Source organism: Herpailurus yagouaroundi, unplaced genomic scaffold (genome assembly GCF_014898765.1).
Source record: "Herpailurus yagouaroundi ecotype Mexico unplaced genomic scaffold, PumYag 186, whole genome shotgun sequence".
Lineage (NCBI taxonomy): Eukaryota > Metazoa > Chordata > Mammalia > Carnivora > Felidae > Herpailurus > Herpailurus yagouaroundi.
Window position 1 is genome coordinate 9,124,815 of NW_024412417.1, and position 24,628 is coordinate 9,149,442.

The 24,628-nt window shown below is 38.9% G+C and overlaps 1 protein-coding gene across 7 annotated transcripts in view; it reads left to right on the top strand.

Moving 5' to 3' along the window:
- Positions 1–24,628, top strand: part of CPQ (carboxypeptidase Q) — a 465,818-nt gene that overhangs the window by 301,556 nt on the left and 139,634 nt on the right. The window contains exon 8 of one of the 7 annotated variants that reach the window (XM_040494044.1): positions 21,369–21,478. The exons of 5 other annotated variants lie outside the window; for them this stretch is intronic. In XM_040494044.1, the coding sequence (XP_040349978.1) occupies positions 21,369–21,463 (95 nt within the window). In that variant the 3' untranslated portion in view covers positions 21,464–21,478. Of the gene's footprint in view, positions 1–1,917; positions 1,950–21,368; positions 21,479–24,628 lie in introns of those variants that run through there. One more of the 7 variants, XM_040494049.1, reaches the window with a different exon arrangement.

The window sequence follows — 24,628 nt, forward strand, 5'->3', positions numbered from 1 at the left end:
TCTGTTGGATTCCAGCATTTGAATGCTGTTAGGACACATATTCTCTCTTGTGCTTATTCCAGTTTCTTTCATGGTGCCTTCATTCTCTGAAGCCAGCTGTCCCTGGAGAGGCTAGCCTATAACCATAGGCAACTCAAGCCTTTTATATCTCTATAGCTTCTTATGCACAGAAGAGTAACTAATTATATTCAACTCAGTTGAGAAGATCACAGTGACCCGGGCTGGCTCTTATATCCACCCCCATGGTCAAGATGTATAGTCCTTAAAATGGAGAGAAGGATAATGTGCAAATGAACACAGTAACCACCTTCATTTTCACCATTCAAATAATTGAATTCAAATAATATAAAATGCACAAAACCTCTGCCATCGTAGGATCTAAGGAAGAGCAGCAGTAAGGTCCCAGAAGCAGTCACAAAGTACCCCCAGTTTAAAACACCTAGTCTCTGGCCGCCTGTGTGGCCCAGTCAGTTAAGCATCCAACTTCTGCTCAGGTTCATGATCTAATGGTTTGTGGGTTCGAGCCCCACATCAGGCACTGTGCTGATAGCCAGAGCCTAAAGCCTGCTTCGGATTCTGTGTCCCCCTCTCTCTCTGCTCCTCCCCCACTCGCGCTCTGTCTGTCGGTCTCTCTCAAAAATGAGCAAACATTTAAAAAATAAAAATAAAACACCTAGTCTCATCTGCATCGTCTAATACCTGAGTGTTCTCCCCTCCCATCCCCACCCCACAGTCTCTCCTTACCTATGGGAGTGGGGAAATTTAGCAGTTATTAGGAATACACTCTACAGCTACTTTACTGTGCATGTTACCCAAGAACAAGACACTGTGCAAGAACAATCACAAAGACCCAAAGACCCCCTTTAACATTTAACTTGTTCTAGCCACTTATCTACCCCTCGTGGTGGTGAAGGAGCAAGTGTCATGACAGAGGAACAAGATTCATCGCTTTATAGCAAGTGTGCTTTGGACAGGTTATTTAACTTCTCAGAGCTTCAGTTTCCTAATTTGTGAAATAAGGGCAATAATATTTCACAGGACTGTTGTAAGAGTTGAATATATTTGCTAAGCAATAAGGTCTTTGAAAGTCAATTACACTCTAGATATTGGATCTCCAATAAGTGGTTTCAGGGTTTGGGGAATAGCTTTATATTTACAAAATTAACTGAAGAGGCCTTGCTATGAACATGCTCTCATGTATTTAGACCCAGTAGAGAGAATGGCTGGGCATATACTTGAATATCCTAGGAAACACTGCAAAAGATGCACAAGTATTATTGATATTCACTGACCTTTGGGTCTTAGCACACTTACTTTGTGGTTACATAAATGAATGATGGAGCTGCTGGCATTCACTATAAGTCACCTTGCTACTTTACTGGTTCAAGGGCTTTATTTAGAAAAGCACCCACTCACTTCACTGTAACATAGAATAACACTTTAGATAAGGAAGTAAAGAAGAAAAAAGTCAACTATTAATAGCATTACTAGCTCTTCGATGTCAAATGATGCTTCTGGGGATTTTGAGGCTTCTTTATAGTTCCTATTCAGCCAAAGTAAATTGATTATGGGTTGATGAGAGTTGATGAGAGGATTATAGGAATGAAGGTGTAAAAGCCAACTGGCTCATGGCCAAGGACACAGATGGCACTCTGACTCTTATGGGCAAAATCAAGTTCCAGATTATATGCTATGGACCAGCTATGTATTCTCTATTGGCAAGGAACCTCATCCCAGACAGTGATATTAAAATAGTATGCATCAAAAATGTATATTTAGTATGCACCTTTTCTGACCTGAAAATGGAGGAATTACCTGACTAGGCCTTTTATACTGTCAGTACTCCATAATCAAAATCCCATATATTTCCATAAGTTAAAATTGCTTTCAGTGTAAACAGTGGTGTTTTGAACAAAGGAGCAGTCTACTCATGAACCTTTACCTTTTAGGTAAGCACAGAATTGCCTATATCAAACAAACATGAATAAAGGTCAGCTGTGAATTTTAAATTGTTCAAAAGATTGGTAATTCAACATCACTAAAATGTAGGGAGCAAATTGATGAGAATATCTTGGAAGAGAAAGAATATATTTTCCTAATTTTTTTAAACATCTGGTCTTCATACTAATTTTATTTCAATTTTTGTTAATATAACCACACAAATGCCTGATTTATACAGTTTAAGTATCCCGTAGCAACGTGATCTTGTGTTTCTCTCTTTCATTTCCTTCCTAGCCCTCCCCTATTTATTTCTTGAGAGAATCAGGAAAAGGTTTTCTGTTTCTTCTCTGTTGAATCTATTTATGAAAATTTGAACTAAACAGCTTAGCACAATTAAGCAGGATGCCTCATTCATCAAACCTTCATTTTTCTAAGACTTCCATCCTATCAGTCACCAAAAAGCATGTGTTAAGTGGCAACTGTTTCTAGTCTGTTGGCATGCCACATCTGTTGACAATTACAGAGGTGCGTAAGACGCCATTCATATCGTGGTATGTGCTTCCCTGTGCCTTGGGTCACAGGCCCTCAGGGACATTTACAAAGTGTGTGCTTTTTCACTGTCCTGGAACTAAAGAGTTTAATTTTGCCTGAGAATGTGTTTATGCACCTTGTAAAGGAACTAGTCATTCTTTTTTGCTTTTCCTTACTACGCGGGGTGTGTGTGTGTTTGTGTGTGTGTGTGCGCACGCGCGCGCGTACGTGTGCACACGCACCAAAGAAAAACCATGCCAGGTAATAAGCACAAAGACTTTCTTTTACATACCCACCAACCTTCCTTGTAAATTGTTGCTTTGGATTTTTATTCATTCTTTTGTTAGTACCATATTTCTTGGCTTCTCTTGGATTTTGTATTTTTTTAAATCCTACTTAATTCTGGTTTTATTTCCTCATGTTCTTGGTCAAGATTTGGATCAGATTTTTTCAATATATGTCTGCAATTACAAGTCACTGGGACCCTCTCTGAAGTTATGCCCTCTTTCTTTTGGGTCTCTTTCTGACCTATACGCATGTTTCATTCTATAATCCATATTTCTAAGGAAGTATTTAGAACCTCAAAAAGCTGAATCTATAAGTCATCTACCCAGGTATTTTATCTCCTGGAATAGTTGGCAATATCCAAAATGTTGACATTTTCTCCTGTTTTTACTTAAGTATTTAATATTGGGTATGCATGATCATAGTAACATAGTTTGAGGGTGTTTTTTGTTTGTTTGGTTCTTGTTTTTTGTTTTTCATTTAAAAGAGAGGTACTGGAATGCCTGGGTGGCTCAGTTGGTTGAGCATCTGACTCTTGATTTTGGCTCAGATTGTGATCTCGTGGTTTGTAGGATTGAGCCCCTCCTCGGGCTCCGCGCTGACAGTGTGGAGCCTGCTTGGAATTTTTCTCTCTCTCTCTCCTTCTCTCTCTGCCTCTCTCTCTTTCTCTCAAAATTAATAAATAAACATTTTAAAAAATAAAATAAGAGAGGGGTACTGCTTTTGGACATTGTGAGCATATTTTATTAATATTATGAATAATCAAATGAATTCTAGAAGAGCTACCTTAAGGGAGTTACTTAATGGCTAAAAGAAGAACTAGGAGAGAAAGACGTTGAGAACGAGGTTAAAGTCAATGGTACTTTCATCCATGGTGGTTAATGGTGTTTCTTAATATTTAAATATCAAGTGTGTTGTGATGCTTAATTATCCTTAATATCTAAATGAATCACCACCATATTGAAGAAAAGAGGAAGTGACCTACAAATTCTTTAGTGTTTCTTGAAGAGGAAGGAGCAGCTTGAGGAGCTTGGAGAATTCTACAGGAGAGAGGAAGTTGTTAGATCCTAGGCTCCCATTTCCTTCAAATGAAGAAAACAGGATGCATGAGCGTGCCTCTTCTCCAACATTAAATTTTGCGTTGGTTTGCTATTAAACTCAAGGGTATGTGAAGGAAGCAATTTTAATTGCTTGGCACTTTAAAAACCTGTTCTACTGTTCAGTGGGTTAGAAATATTTTGAAAATTTGATTGCATTTACAGCCATGCAAATTTACCTGTAATAAATTTCTGCTGTAGGCCTAAATAATCTGTCTTCTAGAAATGAACATATAAATGCAACTATAGAATGCTCAGAAGGGCAAGGGAGGCCAGTATTTATTGATGTCCTGCATGGTACTAAATGCATTACATTCACTATTTTATCCTCTCTTCTTAATGTCCATATGAGTAGATACTGCTATTTCTATTTTACAGAGGAGGAAACTGAGGCTAAGACCCACTAGGAGCCCCTATCTAACTTGTATGAAGTGCAGTGCAGACCCGCCCCAGCTCTGTTTGACTGCAAGCCTGTTTTCCTTCTCAGCTGTCTTTACATCCCTGGGGTGATGCTGAAAACAGTGAGGAGTGGCAGCTTCTTAGTTCACATAGGCTTTGCAATCAGTGCAGCCTGATTCATCGAAGACACACACCCAGCTTCATACACACAAATCCACTTGGGGCCTGATTTATCTGGATTTGTGTCTAAATTATCCCATATATATATATATATATATATCCCATATATCAAATAATGCTAGATACTCTCTCCAATTTCCGCCTGGTAGCCAGTTTAAAATGTCTCAAAACTCCCACTGTTCAGAGCAATACTAAGAATGTTGTCTTATGTTAATCAAGTATACACTGTGCTGTCTTGTATTAATTAAATTTATGGTACCTAAATCAAGAATCCTTCGGGTTGGCTTTTGAAGCATGCTCTGTCTCTGGCATGGGAAGAGCCTATTTTGAGATTTTCCTACACAAAAGTAAAGAGCCACCATCAGGTATTGTTGAGAGCCTTTTCAACTGATCCCCAAACGTAAGAGGAATCTAGCTTCTCTGGAAGTTTTTAATAAATCTCATTATCTGACCATTAGTCAAATGCCTAGAATATGACATTCCTTCATTATTTTTTTTTCCACTTATGGTTTTGTTTAAAGGCTCTTTTGATGTTGTTTGCCCCCAGGTAGTGGTAAATGACCATGATTGCTAATAGGCTGGTTTCCACCAGCTAACAACTGCCTCATAAATATTCAACAGGGGCATTCTGTGCGAAGGGCTGGGGAATTAGGTGACCTGCCAAGTCTTTCCACATCTAATATCTATGATAATGGCTGCAAATTACATGGGACAGAAGGAATGGTCTTGCACTGTGAAAAAATGAAGGGAAATCAAGACAGCCTGTGGCTCCTAGCTGCAGTAGTCAGCTTGCCTGGCTGAGAACACCTTTCCCAGGCGCTGTTCACTGAGGTTGCTGCCTTTCAACCCTGCCTTACAGCTGAGGGCTAGGGTGTTCACCCCTGCTTAACCACAGTCCTTACCACCCGGAAGAGTCGAGCAGTCTTTTCTCTTTGTTTTAATCTTTTGTTGTAATGGTAATTAGCATTACACCTTGAGTAGTAAATTAAGAAATCCAAAATAGAATTTTAAATTTAAAAGGCTTTCCCACTAGGAATCCAGTTGCATTAATTTTGTGGACTGAAGGTAAACTGAATTAGCTGAGTGTGTGAATTCATTACCTTATTCTAATCCTCAACATCACAAATGCAAAAGGCTGTCATTAAATTTGAGAACTGACAAGAACTGGGATTTCTCAATATGAGTGTTGAAAGATTAATTTGAAAAGATCTCACTAAAAAATACAAAAGTTTATTGCTAACGTGGGATATTTTATATTCATAGTCTGTACCTGGTTTTAAAAAGTGCCCCTTTGCAGTACCTGGTTTAAAAAGAAGTGATACATCATTTAGAGCACTTGATCAAATTTTACATTGAAATACCTATAGTTATTATTTTGTCCTGGTGATACATAAGCACAGTTTATAAGATCATATTGGAAATTTCTTTGTCATCAAAGGATATTTGATTTCCATTTATTAAACATTTTACATCCAAACAGAAGTTAAGAACAAAGAAAAAGAAAGAGAAAATGAGCTCCACGGCCCCCCCATCCATTCTTTTCAAAATATGATTTTGGAAAAGAAAGTATTTACTCCTTTGACAATATCTCATTACTGTGTATTTGTGGTAAAAATATTAGTGGTAAAAAAGAAATGGTACTAATGAACACAGTGGTAATAAATTTCACGCAAGTATAGTTAATTTTCACCAAACTAGTTGCCAAGCTGGTAGTGGGGTAAAAATGGTACATATTTCATTTTTGGTCAGTGGCATTTTAATTTTATAAATAGCCATCTACCTTGATTTACACATCTGTAGCACAGTTTAAACATCTGTGTCTAAGACGACCATTTGGGAAAAGGAAGCAAAAGGTTCGCTGGCTTCACTTAATACCTGTTGTCTGGTTCTCTGTACTGCATTCAAGTCCCAAATGAGATTTTGTAAAGAGAAATTGTATGCAGTTTGCTTACTTATTATAGAGTGAATAACCTAGGATGGCTTTTTACAAGCCAGCATGTGATTTTACTGACTTTTCAAATGTTATGCAACTGTTGAAGAACTTAAACATCGGTTCCAACAGTGAAAATTAGAATAATTGAGATCAAGCGCTAGAGGCTGATGGTTCTCTTAACTCTGTTACCACAGGAGCCCTTCACTCCCTTGTGTTGCATTTATTAGTTTGCAAGAGATTTTTGCGTTCAGAACATAAGACCTAGTTTTAAAAATGCTACTTGGGGTTGCGGGGGTGCCTGGCTGGCTTAGTCAGTAAAGCAAGTGACTCTTGATCTTCAGTTCTAGCCCCACATTGGGTGTAGAGATTGCTAAAAAAAAAAAAAAAAAAAAAAAAAAAAAAAATCTTTAAAACAATACTACTTTGAGTAACAGACTGGTTTGTAGCATTATTTTCATCCAACTTGATTAATTTTAGCCATAGATCACTTAAAAGAACAGCTTGATTAAAACTATTAGAAAAGGAATATATTGCATGTAGCTTAGCCATAAAATATAAAGTCCAAGCTATACATGAAATAACTTTTAAAGGTAATCCTTCTATGGAAAAAGATAGTATGGGGTGCCTGGGCAGCTCAGTGGGTTGAATGTCTGACTTCAGCTTGGGTCATGATCTCAAGGTTCATGAGTTTGAGCCCCGCATTGGGCTCTGTGCTGACAGAGCTGGCTTCGGATCTTCTGCCCCCCTCTCTCTCTGCCTCTCTCTCTCTCTCTCTCTCTCTCAAAAATAAATACACATTAAAAAATTTTAAAGATAATAATTTATAATATTACCACTCCCAAGATACGTAGACAGCCATTGCTATTAAGAAAATCACATTGATTCTGTCTACCCTTGCTGTATGTCTGCTTCTTTCCTAAAACCACAGTCCTAGAAGCAATTTTAATGATCCATAATATAATCCTTAGTTTTCCCCTTAAACAAGACCAGACCTAAAGCCATTGATTCTAACATCAGAATGGTCTACTAGATCCTTTTCATTTGCTATTAGTACAGGGGTATCCCCTCATCCCCCATGAGCATAAGAATAGCAGTTTTGTTGCAAGATCTGGAAAAAAAAAACCCACATTGAATCCCTTACTGCTGTAGATGTATTTATTTTGTAGTTATTAAAAGCTAAGAGGGCTCCTTCTCAAATTTTTGCATGATGATTCCTGAATGAAACATTTGCCACTTTTTCCTTCTCAACACTACCCTAACCCTTATGTGTATTGAACTCAACATCAATAGGGGTTGGGGGTGTTGATCCTTTCTTTAACTTTGGCCTTTTGCAAACACTTACTTACCCTGGACCAGTGGTATTCAAATAATATAATTAAGAATCTCTTGTAAAGCCTGTTAAACGTACAGATTCCTGAGTCCCATACTAAGAAACACTAATGTAGTAAATCTGGGTTGGGACCCAGAATCTTCATTTTTCTTAAGTTCCCATAAGTCCCCTTATGACTAAGATGTAGGATGTCCAGGAACCATCCTTTGAGGAAAGGCAGGGGTTCTGGGTCCTTGTTCATGTGTTTAAACAGCATCGACTTATTGTAACTACCTAAGAATTGCATGATCTAGTCAGTGTTTTCCCAGACTTAATAATGTTATCAGATTCAGAACCAAAGGAATAACAACTGGGCTACTTGGGATGAATAGCAGTTTGGTGATGCTGAGAGCACTCTAGAGTGGGAAGACCTGGGTGAGTTCCAGAGCCCTGTTGATGAAGCTTTTGCAGTGTTGAGAGACTTATTACCATGACTCAGTTTTCTAGTGTATGAGTAGAGATAATCATCTTTGCCTTCTACCCCCATTATACCAAGACTCTGACAAATACAGAGGCACAACTTGTAAAAATAAACTAATTTCTACATGGTCCTGTAGTTATATAAGTAACAGATTTCCAGAAACCAAACACCCATAGAAAACCCAGCATTTTCCTTATGTTTTATAATAATTTCCCTTGGTTTTAAATGATGGTTTGTAAAACCACCTCCTCAGAGACTTTCTCCTTAACTTTCTACTTTACCTTCATCCCGTCTCAATTCATTTCTATAAAGATATTGAGATGCCATATTACATGTCACATTTCTAAACCACCCTCTAACTGGTACCCTTGGAGATCTTACATTTCCCACACTCAGAACCTAGAAGGTCAACCATATTTGACTCAGTGAAAATAACAAACAGCTGCTGAGCTGGCCTAGAATAATGTATGGGATAAAAAGTCAGGTTTAACCACAAAAGCCTTCCCAATCATGAGTCAGTGTGTGGGTGCCTCCATATTAGACTTCATGCAAGAGAAAGGAGCTGAATGCGGGAAAGTTCTCAAGATTTAGGTTCTCATTAGGATTTTTGAAAGGAAACATCCTTGTCCACCCTCACTAGAGTCACCTCTTTCATTTCTTTACCCACCTCATTCTTTTCAAACACTGTGTACACTTCACATCAGACCAGAGTGCCCCAAGAGTCCCTATAACTTCTGCTTTGTCAAAGACCAGGAAGGCATATGCAGTTGAACAAGGCAGGTTTATTACTCATTGCAGTGGGAGAGGACATACACCATGAGAAATCATGGGGCATCTCAGTCAAAGATGTTAAAAAGGACTTGAGACATTTGGGTTTGCATTAGGACAGAGTTTGAGGTGGGGTCCAAGGAAGCAGGGATTTGCTCTAGATTGGGTGTTCTCAGGAAGAGGTACAATTCTGTAGCTGGATATCTTAATCTTATCTGCAGGAAGGGCAAACCAGGAAGAGTATGTTTTTTTGCCATGAACATTTCAGGTTCTCTTTGTAGGTGCTGCGTTTTTGGTTTTTTTTTTTTTTTTAAGATTAATTTTCTGCTTTGCCATTGTTTGTTTATGATTAGTTCATCTGATCTCGAGTTGCATGCCCCTATCACTTATGAACTTGGGAAGTAGGGATTTAGGAACAGTGAGAAGGGTGAGTAGAGACTCCTCTCCATGAAGCAGTGGGTCAGTAGGGGAATTATAAGGAAGAGCAAGGGGAATGAAATGGTTTTCCAAAGTCTACTCAAGTGAGAAATGGGTGGAATGCATGGATGGATGGATAGATGGATGGATATAAAATATCAGGCCCATCTGAACTTACTACCATCCCAGATAATCTGCAGTTATCCTGAATACCTCTGGAACCAAAATCAACAAAACACATGATTCCTACCATTTTATGATTTGTTTATGTATGTATTGCACCTATATTGACACATAATACTGAAATTATGGGCTGCTAAAATTATGAAGAAAGGCAGTTAATGGTCCAGAAAGTTTTATTCATTCATAACAAAAGGGAATATAGGCAGGCTGAAACTAGTAGAAAACCCATTACCTTTTAAATCTGTCAGAAATCTCTTGTCCGCTGTGGCTATCCTCAGAATCATAAGGTTTTTAAAGCCTATGAAATGTTCATTTTCACATAAACATGAAATGGTGTCAGGGTATGGTGGGGGGAATTCCTGTCCAACAGGCACTTCTGCAGAAATAGTAGAGAGGGATCCTTCCTCAAGACGTGTGGGAAGGAATCCAGTTGTGCCCCATGAGTGGCATAGACAACTATGGAGATTGAACTTATGCTTGATGCTTATTACCCTGGGCAGAGAGGACAGGAGTCCCTCCTCTTATCTGTATTCTTTGTAAGGACTAAGCTTCCTGAGAGGTTAAGCCACCAGTTAGAATATGAAATCTTTAGAGGCACCTGGGTGGCTCAGTTGGTTAAACATCCAGCTTCAGCTCAGATCATGATCTCGCTATTCATGTGTTCGAGCCCTGCATCGGGCTGTCTGCTGTCAGCACAGAGCCCACTTCAGTTCCTCTGTCTCCCCCCTCTCTCTCTGCCCCTCCCCTGCTCATTCTCTCACTCTCTCTCTCAAAAATAAAATAAAACATTAAAAAAAAACCCACTTTGCTTCTACTGGGTATAGATTTGTACATAATCCTTCAGTGGAACAAGAAAAGGAAAATAACTTAAAAAAATAGAATATGAAATCTTTAAGGGAAGCCATTTGTCTGCTTTTTCTTTGCCTTCTACTTTAAATGTAAAGGCTTGTCATAGTCAGTACCTAGAGTTCCATAAGGTATGAGGCTTCATAAAGGTAGGGAATGCCCCCTCCTTTTCCTCTTAGAAGTATGTGAAAGCCTCCTTGCTCCTTTTTTTTTTTCTAATTTCTACTTTTTTTCAGAATGAGCATTCTGAGAACAAAACTCTTCTCTGATAACTCTTATAAAACACTTTTGTGCTTGGCCCTCCAAGGATTAAGAATTGGACACATAATTCTCCATTCATTTCTCAAGTGTCAAGAGAGAATTGAGTTTAAAGGCTCCAATTCCCTTGCAGGTTACACTGTCTATCTAGATGAATTAGTATTCAACATGGCTTTGGGAAAATCTCAGATGATTTGCAGTTTTGCAAATTGTTCAGACTCATAATGAAATCTCAGGCTGAGAAAATCACTAAACAGCTCCTGAGCATAAGCTTTTTCCTCTGATGTCCGGACATCTTGGATCAAATCATTCATCTGCCTTCTTTGCCTCATCTATACTCGAAAACAAGGCTTCTTGAAAAAGTCACATACACCACTAACTTGGTGCAAATTCATGGCCTCCAACCTTAGCTGGGACGTCAGTGAGGCCCCCTTCTGTATGTCCTCAGTCAGTTCCTCTCCCAAACTACCACCACTGAACTCCTCTGCCACCCTACATTTCCTTCCTTGCTCAGCAAAAGGCAGTCCATTATCCATCTATTCCTACTCTCCCTTTTGGGTACAATAGGATCTATATTCCTTTCGTTCTCCAGGATTATGTTCTGGATCCTCTAACTTCTACACTCTCAAGACCCTCAAACTGGCAATTATTTCTTTTCTATAGTTTCAATTCTCTTCACTAATGTTTTCCCTTTAGAATATAGAATATTCTCAACTCTTTTCCATTTAAAAAAAATGTGAGCACCTTCACATGACTCCATGGCCCTCCAGGTCTTTTTCTTTGCAGCCAAGCATGTCTCCAACCACTGACTCCTTTTCTCAACTGCAGTCTGAATTCCACCTGAAGCAGTCCACCACGACTACCCACCAAGGACTCATTTGGTTTTTGGCCAAGTCAGATGGGTCCTTTCCTTACTTGATTTTCCTGAAGCATTGACACAGGTGAGCCCCATGCACATTTTAATACTCTTTACTTCTTTAGCTTTGATGCACTTCTCTTCCCTGATTTTGCACCGCCCTCTTCCCGTTCCTTTTCAGGTTCCTCTCCGTGTGCTGGTCTCTTAAGTGTTAGTATGTGATAGGGTGTCATGCTTGGATTCTTCTCTTCTTATTTAGCTCAGTGTCCCTAAAAGAGAGCTCTGGAAGTTCCCAAATCTACATCTCTGGGTGTTAAAATCCATGTAGTCAACATTACCATGTGGATGGTCAGTAGGTACTTAAATTCAATGTGACCAGAGCTGAACTTTTATCCCGTTCTCGTTCCAGTCCACCTCGAGGAATAGAAAATTATCATCCTAGTCACACAAACCTAAAAGCTTTGCATTGACTTAGACCTTTCTTCCTCATTCAGCCCTTTCCACTCAATTGATTCCCAAGATATGCTAATTCTACTTTCAGAATGTAGCCTTTTCTCTATTCATTGTGCTATTACTTTAGTTAAGGCACTAAAACTTTCTCATTAGTACACTGCTTCTAGTTACCTTCTTAAAATGTGGCTTCCCATTGCTTTCTAGGCAAACTTCTGAGCATGGCATATAATGTCCTTCATAACCTGCCACCTGCCAAACTCTGCAGCCTGCTCTCCGACCAGATTTCCATGTGGACATTTACTCCAGCATAACACCCTACCAGAAGTTCCTTCAAAACACCAAATTATCTCACAATTCTTCCTTTCATATGCTGTTCCCTCTGCTTCTAACATTACTTCTTTCTAATCCTTGTGGCTGACTTCTTCTTATCTTTTAAGGCTTAGTTCATATACTAACATCTTAACGTGCTCATTCAGGAAATGTTAGTAATCATTATGGCTGATTGGCACCCATTCTTTATATTCTCCTAGCAAACCTTTAACATAGTGTTAATCATAGTATCTGTATGTATGATATATATACCATATATATTCATAAATATATTGCTATATATTTACTGTATATTACTATATATTTAGGAATATATATAGTAATATAACATATTACTGTATATTTAGGAATATATATACACCATACATATTCCCATATATTGCTATATATGCCATATATATATACTATATATATTATATATATACCATATATATTACTATATATTACTGTGTGTATATATCTTCCTATATATATAGTAATATATAGTAATAGGCCTCTTATTTTTCTTACCACCTAGTTCTGAACTCCACATTTTGCTTTTACTTTATCTCACTTACATTACCAACCTGGACCCTAAAGGCATTTGGGTTTACTATACCTGTTTAAAATAACAAATATTATCAGCAATTTTCTAGTGAAATTATGGTGGGGGTTGTAGTGGTGATGATTATATTTATTGAATACTTACTATATGGTAGGCACTTTCTAAATGCTTTACATATATTATCTTACTATAATCTCATTTAATGGATGAGGAAACTGATAATGAGAGAGGTAAGTACCTTAGCCAAGTCATATAGCATATAAGTATTGGAGTCAGGATTTGAACACATAGAGTACTAGCCTAGAGTACAAAAAAAAAAACGGGGTATTTTCCACGTACTTCATCAACCTTATTCCATTTATTACTCTTTGAGAGAGAAAGCCTGGGAAATCAATTCAAAATACTTATTATATATCTCCAATTGACCCTTGAACAACACATGTTTGAGCTGTGTGGATCCATTTATACATGAGTTTTTTCCCATAAATACAGTAGATATAAAACACCATAAATATATTTTCCTTATGATTTTCTTAATATCATTTTCTTTTTTCTAGCTTACTTTACTGTAAGAATACTGTACATAATCTGAATAACATACAAATTATGTGTTAGTTGACCATTTACATTATTGGCAAGGCTTCCAGTCAATAGTAGGTTATTAGTGTTAGTGGTAAAATTTTTGAGGAAGCAAAAGTTATATGCAGATTTTCAGCTGCAGGGGGGTTTGGAACCCCAAACCCCCACCCCTCATTGTTCAAGAGTGAACTGGACTTTGTGATTGAATTAGGCCTTTGAATAAAATATAGCCCTTCCTTTAAGTTTACCACCTAAAAAGGGAAATAAGGTATGAACATACCTTAATAAGTAGACCAGGTGGGTGATGGGTATTGAGGAGGGCACCTTTTGGGATGAGCACTGGGTGTTGTATGGAAACAAATTTGATAATAAATTTCATGTTAAAAAAATAAGTAGACAAAATATGATAAATGATAAAACTGACAAGTGCTATGGAAATCGAAAATAACTTGCTATTTATTTGATATCTTGCATGTGGAAAATGCTTCATAAATTGCATTTGATTTAGTATATACATATACAAATGTGCACCCACACTTTCTAGCAATCCCCATTTTCCAGTCCTGCTCTCCTTTAGGAATCAGAGGGTTCAGTGTCCCTATAACTAACACAGAATCGAATGGTTTCTGTATTAGTTAGCATATGTAATGTTGGCAGCTATAACAAACAGCCCCATCACAATGACTTAACAAATAAACATTAGTTCTCGCTCATGACACAGGCCAGTGGGGATCAGTATTTGGGAGGGGATGTTGTATACTACACAGTTATTCAGGTAATCAGACTTTTTCCATCTACTGGCCTTGATGTGCCCTAAGACTTTAGACACTTAAAGTCTTCAAATGACACCTCTGTACCTCTGTATTTGGTCAAACAATGAAGCGGGGGAGAGAGAGAGAAGGAGGGAGGGAGGGAGGGAAGGAGGGAGAGAAGGAGAGAACTTGGAAGATTACAAGAGAGGTTTTTACAGCCAGGCTTTGAAGTAGCACATGTGACTCCTGCCCAAAAGCCATTGTCCAGGACTAGTTGCGTAGCCCTGTCTAGGTGTAAGGAAGCTAGGAAATGGAGCCTTCTTGTGTCTCCAGGAGAAAAAATGGTTTGGTGAACACATAGCATTGACTCTATCACAGCCTTTATCCTCTTCATTATTCCAGTTATTGTATTTTTAAAGTTTCTCTACTCTTCTCTCTCAGATATCACTGGGGCCTCATAATAGATTGGTGGAGAGAACTTGGAATACACAAATAATACAGTCTTCCCAACTTTGCACTGCCCACTTTTTTATTTTATCATTTTCTGCAGCTGCTTTCCATTCAATTCGGCTATAAAACGTTAATGAGACAGGGGCGCCTGGGTGGCGCAGTCGGTTAAGCGTCCGACTTCAGCCAGGTCACGATCTCGCGGTCCGTGAGTTCGAGCCCCGCGTCAGGCTCTGGGCTGATGGCTCAGAGCCTGGAGCCTGTTTCCGATTCTGTGTCTCCCTCTCTCTCTGACCCTCCCCCGTTCATGCTCTGTCTCTCTCTATCCCAAAAATAAATAAACATTGAAAAAAAAAATTAAAAAAAAAAAAAAAACGTTAATGAGGCAATCACTGTCCTAGGTCCTAGGGAGTCAGTCATGGACAAGACAGTCTGTGCTCTCAAGATGCTTAGTGTAGTGGGGCCAGTCATAACATCAATTTCAAGAGGCCTTCTCCAATGCCTTTTTCCCTCCCAGACTGCTTCTAGGTTATTGAGAGAGAAGGTGTATTTCCCTCTCCACACCAGCTCTAGACATTAGCTCTCTATAGAAAATGTTTCTCATTCCTCCAGGGTCATTATGTTTTTTAAGATCTTTGAGAAACATCTCTAGAATTAATTTTGAGAGATAAGTCTAGATAGCATTACCCAGTGTTATACCCCTGCTTAGTACTAAGATTCTCTTTAGATTGTGTCCTAAGGCATGACACAAATTCACTGTGTTCCTTGGCACAAGGTGAGCTCCTATACTATCTGAGTGCATCTGGCTGTCCTCTGGAGGAAGTTTGATCTTAAGTAGCTAGAAGAGTTGGCAAGAGTCCCTTCACCTGTCCTCAAATAGGGAAAAGGGATATTTATGCAAATCGGGTCCTAAAACAGCCATTGGTATCTCATAATTCTTCAAGGGAGACATGCAAACTAACTCTATAACATGAGGTGTGTGTGTGTGTGTGTGTGTGTGTGTGTGTGTGTGTGTGTGTGTTTGCAAAATTCAGGGAGAAACTTTATGGAGGAAACTGCCTTAGGCACATTAAATATATAAGTTTAATTTAACACAGAAACCAAGTATTTTTTAAACCAAGTTTTTAAAACACCCGAGACACTAAATTTTCTATGATGAATTCTCTGGAAGAAGTCCTAAAGCTCGTTCTCTGATCACTTCCTATCAGACTTGGAAGGGAACGGTGTTTTGTTTTGGTGAGTTCAACTCCACCCTTGTTCATTTTGGTTATAATAAAAAGTCTTAAAATATGTTTTTCTGAGCAAGTGATTTTTCCTAGTTCTAAATTCTCACCACCCTTGAAATGTTGTAAGTACAGCTCCAGTTGTCCTCAAGGAAAAGATCAAAGGAAGGAAAAAACATATTAATGAGCACAGTAATTCAAAACCTCTTAAAATGTTGTTCCCATGTGTAGTGGGTCTTTCCGGGCATATCTCTGAGAAATGGATATTTTGGATCTTGATTTTAGCATATACAGGAAACCAATCCCCAGGCATTTCCCCCTTACAATTCCTTTACAAGTTCTCACTTAGAGAATTCCAAAAGTATCTTACTCAATGGTAATGTAGATTTCCCAGTGTTAAAAAAATTAGAGGAGAATGGAGTGAGTTGGTATCTCAAGTAAGTTTACCTGTCTAGTCACCTGATATTAGCTACCTATATACTTACACCACCAGGGCACCGTTTATTAATTTAGTGATAAGCTACACAACATTGAAATTACATTGCTCCTCCATAGACAGAGAAATCACAAGTGGAGTTACCATTGCAAAGGATCTTAAAAATCCAGATGTAAATACTAAAAGCAGGAACCCCAGCTGTAATGTAAACTCCACAAGAAGAAGCCTTATTCACTGAGGACCTTCAAGAATTAGTTGTTTAATGAATGGACATCAAACAGCATGGAGGAATATATCAATAAGTATTGAAAATGTAAGCATGGAAGGAGTTCAGCAAGAATAGCAAAAATGTATAAAGATGACAGAGATGAGGGGAGCCATGAGGAGTTGTAGACCTCAAATAGGTGGAGGTGAAGGGGAGGCAGTCTGAGCTAGGAAAAAAGAAGAGAGAAGTAGTAGAGGGGGGGATTTCTCATGGGGCAGTAGGGAAATGGGTTTATCTCAGGCCAGAGAATCACATGGTGATGTAATAGAAACCAGGCAGATCAGGCATGGGAGTATGGACTTAGTCACAGTGTTTGGGGTTTGTGTCCTAGCTCTGCCATTTATCAGTAACCTCACTTAATATCTATAATTTGGGAATAATGTTGTAGAACATATATTAAATAAAAATCAAGGGGCACTTGGGTGGCTTAGTCGGTTGAGCGTCCTATTCTTGACTTTGGCTCAGGTCACGATCTTGCTGTTGTGAGACTGAGCTCCATGTAGGGCTGTGCCCTGGGCATGGACCCTGCTTAGGATTCTCTCTTTATCCCTCCCCCTCTTCCCCTCCCCCAATTGTGTGCTCTCTCTCTCTCTCTCTCTCTCTCTCTCAAATAAGAGAATTTAAAAAATTATTTTAAGTCAAGTAGGGGTGCCTGAGTGGCCCAGTCCATTAAGCATCTGACTCTTGATTTTGGCCCAGGTTATGATCTCATGATTCATAAGCTCAAGCCCCCTGTTGGGCTCTGTACTGACAGTGTGGAGTCTACTTGGAGTTCTCTCTCCCTCTGTCTCGCTCTCTCTCTCTCTGCCCATCCCCTGCTCATTCACGCTTTTTCTCTCTCTCAAAGTAAATAAACATTTTAAGAAATCAAGTAGATATGATAGATTAAACAGTTGCAAACTTGAGCTATTTAAAAGATGGTATTATTATTATTATTATTATTGATGAAAACAATATTCTGGGTAGCCTTTTGATTCTGCTGGTTTTCTTATAATGGGAAATTTGGTTGATAGAATGACACCACCATATGTGCCTGGGAAGAATAGGTAAAAAGATAAAACCTAGTGATTGCCTATTGGATAATTTCAAAACAAGTGAGAAAATTCTTTTAACATTCCTATGTAAGTTTTAGAGGTGATTTTAAAGTTAAATTTGTAATTGATTTAAATTATTATGAATTGTATGCATTCATTTCACAGAATTATTATGTGGGAAGTAAAGGCCCATTCATTCACTGAGCTGATAAAGAAACTTTATTAGAGTAATACCCAACAACACTTGTGTTAAGGAATGTTAGAGCTTTATTGTCTTTAATGATTCTTGGTGCATATAATATTCCTTATCTTCAGAGAACTTGATGGACATTTGATTTGAACTTCTTGTCAAATACATTCTTAAATTAAAGTCATTGTTTTTCAGTATGCTTAGAAGCAAAAAGTAAGATTTGCTGGTTGTCAGTTAGGAAAACTATGGAAGAAGCAGAAGTGAAAACTGCATATTCATAGCATATAGTTTCAGAGATGATGGCATGGTCTTCAATCTGGGCAGTGTGCTCTGCCCACAGTTAATTGTTTTGAAGGTTTCAGCAAATGCACAGCACTCCTACAACTCCCCTATTCTGAGTCCAAAGCTGACATCACTTAATCAATCACACATTCTTTCCAGCTGAGTCTTGATTTGGCCATTAATTCTCTGCCATATAGGGTTCTAGAAGTCAGTTCCAGGAGGTCAGAGATGGCACAGGCAAAATGAAAACTTACTATCCTGGAGTAAAGGTTGGCTTTACAAAATTTCAAACAAAGAAGCCCCCTTATCACTGCTAATGGCCTGCAAGTATGTAAGTGGGTATTAGTGCACGTGATTAAAATACACAGATGCAAGCCTTACATGAAAGTACTGTCTTAGCCTTCCTTCCCACGTATTGCTTTCTTCATTTATTTGGCCCTATTTATTCATTTGACTGGTGATTCTCTCTCTGTCTCTCTCTCTCTCTCTGTCTCTCTCTCTCTCTCAGATATTGGATGTTAAACAGGGGGAAAGGTATATAAACCTACTTCCTGCTTTTCTCATCTAGCTGTGTGCATCAGTCAAATCCTGTTCCCTTTTATTTATTTATTTATTTACTTTCTTTAGTGTTTTTATTTATTTTTGAGAGAGAGAGAAAGGAAGGGAGAGAGAGAGAGAACACGCACAATCGGAGGAGGGGCAGAGAGACAGGGAGACACAGAATCAGAAACAGGCTCCAGGCTCCAAGCTGTCAGCAGAGCCCAACGCAGGGCTCAAACTCATGAACTGTGACATCATGACCTGAGCTGAAGTCGGTCGCTTAAGCGACTGAGCCACGCAGGCGCCCCTTAAATCCTGTTCTGTTTTAGAATCAGTGTGACCATTTGAGCTTTTTGTTTGTTTTGAGAATTAAACTGCACTCAAACTGAAAAAAACTAAGAAGGATGTGTTTCTTTCTGGGTTTTCAAAGCCACTCTCAATTTCAAGAAAGCTGCTGGAGGAATTTCTTGTCTCAATTCTGATAGAAGTTAGAAGCTAAGAAGACCTTAAAAGTGAAACACCTAATTCCTAAATTATCCTCGTCCAACCAGCAGTCCTGTTAGAGTTAAGTTACCCTTTTCCAGAAGCACAGAGGGGAAGAGGGAAGAGGTTCTGTGATAGGAAAAGTGGGTGAGGCCAAGGTTCAACCTCAGTATCCTGTGTGTGGCTGTTCCCCTCTGTTCAACATATAATTGAGGGACAGCTGCTCTGCGACACTGGTGACACATGTCCTTTCGCTTACCTCCTTCCTCTCACCATCCCAAGGATTAAGACTCTGGTGTTTTTGGTCGGAATGTGATTTCAGGCCCAGACGGACCCGAGTTCAGGTATTAGCTATGATTTGAAGTTCTAAACCTCTCTAAATCTCAGCTTCCTTGTCCAGAAAATGAGTAGATTAAAAATAGTCCCTTAAGGGACATCTGGGTGGCTCAGTCAGTGAAGTATCCAATTTCAGCTTGAGTCATGATCTCAGAGCTCATGGGTTTGACCCCCCGTTGGGCTCTGTGCTGACAGCTCAGAGCCTGGAGCCTGCTTTGGATTTTGTACCTCCCTCTCTCTCTGTCCCTCCCCTACTCACTCTCTCTCTCTCTCTCTCTCAGTCTCAATCTCTCTCTCTCAAAAATGAACATTTAAAAAATAACATTTAAAAAAAAAATTTAAAAAAGTCCTCAAAAGGACTTCTGGGGAGGATTAGGCTAGAAGATCCGATAGAATTCCCAGCACCATGCTTAGACATCGTAAGGGCTGAATGAATACTACCTAATTTACATACTATTATTATCACCAGTACTGCTTAGCTGACTGTTTCCTGTCCCCTCTGTAACATATTACCATAAATTTAGTGGCTTAAAACAACACAGATTTCTTCTCTTACAGTTGTGTACATTACATATCAGAAATCAGTTTTCACTGGGATAAAATTAAGGCATTAGCAGGGATGTTTCCTTCTGGGGGGGGATCTGAGGAGAAAACCCATTTCCTTACCTTTTGTGGCTCCTATTACCTCGTGACCCTCCTTCATCTGCAAATCGCATCAGTATAATCTCCGCCCTCCCATTACATCACCTTCTTCCCTGACTCCTATATCCTTCTTATAAGGACCTTTGTGCTTACATTAGATCCACCCAGATAATCCAGTATAATTTCCCAATCTCAAGATTCTTAACTTCATCACATCTGCAAAGTTCCCTTTTGCCATATAGAGTTAACATTCATAGGTTCTGGAGACTAGAATGTAGACATCTTTGAGGGCTGTTTTGCAACCTGCCACATTGACTAATCAGATTACTAAACATCATTGGGATAATTTGTTCCATATTGCTATGGTGCAGAGTCGTGAGTATAAACTCTTGAGGACATGAGAGCTTGAGATATTAACCAAACAAACTGTTTAGAAAACTTAAGAGTTTTTTTTGTAATATCCACTCTCTCCTTTTCTCTCTACTTAGGAAAAAAGGAAGATGCAATTCAAATATGTAAAGTAGGAGAACAGTACGACCCTCAAATGCAGATATACCTGGGTTCATTTGTCTAATTCCACAACCTGGTAGCTGGCTGGGTTACTTTGGGGTACATTCCCCCAAAATATTCTCTGAGACAAGGATTTGAGACAGGTAGTTTATTTGAAAGGTGATTCCAAGAAGCGCTGATGGGGACTGAGGAAATGAGTCAGAAAATGGAAGGAAGCTAATAAACAGTATGTTATTGAGCAGGCTACTCCTGTAAGCCTCTGAGTGAACTCTGGGATCTGGGAGACAGTAGAACATGCCTCAGAGGTAGCCAGTTTGGAGGACAAAGCTTTCATCATTAGCCAAGGGCTGATCCAAGGGCCATCATCTCCAGGACTTCTAGCCTGCTCCACTCCCTGAGAGATTGTTTGTAGTAGGATGCCGACATCTAGTGAAGAATGCTGAGTGTCATGGGGCCACAAATGGGGCCCTGACCACATCTGCTGACATGACTTCTCTGAACTTTAGCCCCTCCTCTGAAAACTGGGGACAATGCTACTGACTCTGCAAGGATTCTGTGAAAATTACCAATCCTGCGTTAAAGTACCTAGTAGTGTGTCACACATGATAATGGCTCAACAACCGGTAACTCTTAAATAATGATAATAACAAAGGTTTCCCTTTAGTTTCTGCTTATAAAATTCATTTGCACTTGGAAAGATCCCTCAATGACTTCTGAGCCTCAGATTTTTATCTCTAAAATCAGAGAGGAAGGTAAATGTTATAGTTTACCATCCATTGCATATTCCCAGGATTAGTAATCTGATTCTGGTTTGGTTTTCCTTGTCCTTTGACACTAGAATTTCCCTCTGGCCTCTGTGTTTGTGATTGTCAACTGACCTGGACTGATTTGGTCATGGATGACCCTCAGTTTCTTCTTGGTAAATCTTGGTAGGCTCTGAAGAAGTTTTGAGGTAAGGGTTTCCTACTTAGCTGATAACTTCACTACTAGGTCACAACGAACAGAAATCTCAGGCAAATATATAAACACATATAAAACATCTACTCAGTAAACACTTATTAACAAATAAACCCACACACAGAGTTCATGTGACCATTTCTATAGACTTGAGTCTGTTCTAGAACTCTATAGTTTTGGTGTTCTGACCCCAAATTTGCACAGATTATTCACTGAGGCCATCGTGAAGATTCCAGGGGCAGGATCTGGACACCCTTGTGGCCAGTATCATCAGAAATCCAGGATCTTCCGGTGCTCCTCGCTGGGCATAGGACTATTGAGAGATTTAGCCAAGACCATCATCCCTGAGGCTAAAGGCCACAGGCATAATTGAATTCTTTGCCTTTGTAGAGCAAGTGTGGGGAGTGTCCCTAAAATATTTCTGCCAATCCACATATAAATAAAATGAAGAGTTTCAATTTCACTAATGAGAGCCCATTTCTAACATTCACCAAGCTACATGACAGACTATTAATTTCATCAATGAAAAAACCCATTAGTGACTTTCAGTTATGTTAATTAGCAAAGCATTGCTTATGGATTGAAATAAAGAAAAGACAAACCTGTGTAGCTAACTGGAAAGACCACCCCTATGTTGTGCTTTCTTGATTAGAATGAACCCAGCACCTGGTTATAGCCTAACCTAAGTAACAGCCACATAGGATCACACTGCACATATTGACCTATTCTTTTATTGTAGTAAAATATACATAATGTAAAACTTACCCTTTTAACCATTTTTTTTTTATTTTTTTTAACGTTTATTTATTTTTTTGGGACAGAGAGAGACAGAGCATGAACGGGGGAGGGGAAGAGAGAGAGGGAGACACAGAATCAGAAACAGGCTCCAGGCTCTGAGCCGTCAGCCCAGAGCCCGACGCGGGGCTCGAACTCACGGACCGGGAGATGGTGACCTGGCTGAAGTCGGACGCTTAACCGACTGCGCCACCCAGGCACCCCGCTTTTTAACCATTTTTAAGTATGCTATTCTTTAGAATTTATGTTGTTATCCATCACCATCACCCATCTCCACAACGTTTTCATCTTCCCAAACTAGGAACCCATAAAAGAATAACAATAACTCCCCATTCTATTTTCTCTGTGAAGTTGACTACTCCAGGTCCTTCATGTAAGTGGAGTCATGTAATGTTTTTCTTTTTGTGTCTGCCTTATTTTACTTGGCCTAATGTCTTCAAGCTTCATGTATCTTGTAGTATGTGTAAGAATTTCATTTCTTTTGAAGGCTGAATAATACTCCATTGTATGTATATACCACACTTTGTTTATCTATTTATCCCTCAATGGACATTTGAGTTGGTTCCACCTTTTGGCTCTTATGAATAATGCTGCTATGAACATTGATGGACAAACCTATTCTGAAGTATTTTAAAGGAAAGTACAGACATAACAATCTGCTACTTTTGTTAGGAACCTAAGAAATTAAGCATATAACATGAGCAGAGTATTGGCTAATCCTTAGTTTTATTGCAGTTTAGTAAAGCACTTGTAACTTCTTCACTACCCTAGTACAACAGAAAATATTGGTTTTATGAATCTTCAAAATAAGATTTTGGAAGAAAACACTTTGAAACTCCTGATTTGGTATCATAAGACTGATTTTATATTTCATTTCCAAAATAGCTTTTAAAATATCATTCACTCTATGGTTATTTAATTTCCTATATTGTACTTTTATTCTGCCAAAACCACATGAATTTCCACAGCTATTCGGTAATTTTGTTCAGTTTCCAGGATGCAGTTGCATAAAACCTTATATTTTGTGACCTCAACCTTTTCATCTGTGAATGATAAAACGTTCCCTCATCTTCCTCACCATTGGAACAGTGAAATAGTTTATAGATTTATATTAGCCTTCTTCTGCGAGACCATGAGGGTGGAGAGTGTCTGTCCTGAATTCTGATGATAGCCACAAATGAACTGAGTTGGTTACGTATTGGCAGGGACTGGAGGTTTAGATTTTATGCAGGAAAGATTGCTTATTTCCCCAATTTATATGCATGTGTATATGCATTTATAAAATCAAGGATGCCAAGGATTAGGCATTGTGCTTCTTTACAGGGTACACCTGCCAGAAGGCACCTGTCCAGACTTCTGGATCTTTCCTTGGTATGCTGGGAAAGAGGTGGTTTTCCTAAGTGATGAGTTCCTGGGTTCTGCCCCTATCTCTTCCAGTGATAAACTGCAAGGCCTTGGAAAAGTTGGCCTTGGACTTTTGATCATGCATTCATTAACATATTTATATTGAGCACCTGTACATCAGGCACTCTGCCTGGTGTTTAGGAGATCTTGGTGAATGAGACAAAGTTCCCTGCTCTCATGGCACTCAGATTCTAGAGCTGTTCTTGATATGATAGCCACTAGCCGCATGTGGTTATTTAAATTAAAATATAAATTAAAATTAATTAAAATTAAAAATTCAGTTCTTTAGTTTCACTAGCCACATTTTTTTTTATAATTTATTGTCAAATTAGCTAACATGCAGTGTATACAAGGTGCTCTTGGCTTCGGGAGTAGATTCCCATGATTCATCACTTACATACAACACCCAGTGCTCATCCCAACAAGTGTGCACTAGCCACATTTAAATTGCTCAACAGCTCAAGTGCTACTATATTAGACAATGCAGATATAGAACATTGCCATCATTGAGGAAAGTTCTATTGGATGATGATGGGGAATGTCAAATAATAAATAAGCAAACTATAAAATATTAGAAGGTGGCAAGTGCTATGGAAAAGAAAAAAGTAGAGAAGAGTAAGGGGAATTAGGAGTGCCAGAGGTAGTTAGAGATAGGCTGTGGTATTAAACAGGGTGGTCAGATGAGAAGATGAGATTTAAACAGATTTGAAAGAAGTCGGGATATTAAACATATAACTAGGAGAGGAGCATTCTACTGGATTGAACAGTCAGCACGTGCCAACTCAGGAACATGCTTGACATATTCCAGGTACTACATGGAGACCAGTGTGGCTGGAGCTGAGGGAGTGTGGGAGAGAATGTGAGTAAGATCAAGGACTAGAGAATATAGGGCTAGATACGACTTTGGCTTTGACTCTGAGTGAAATAGGGAAACCACTGCAG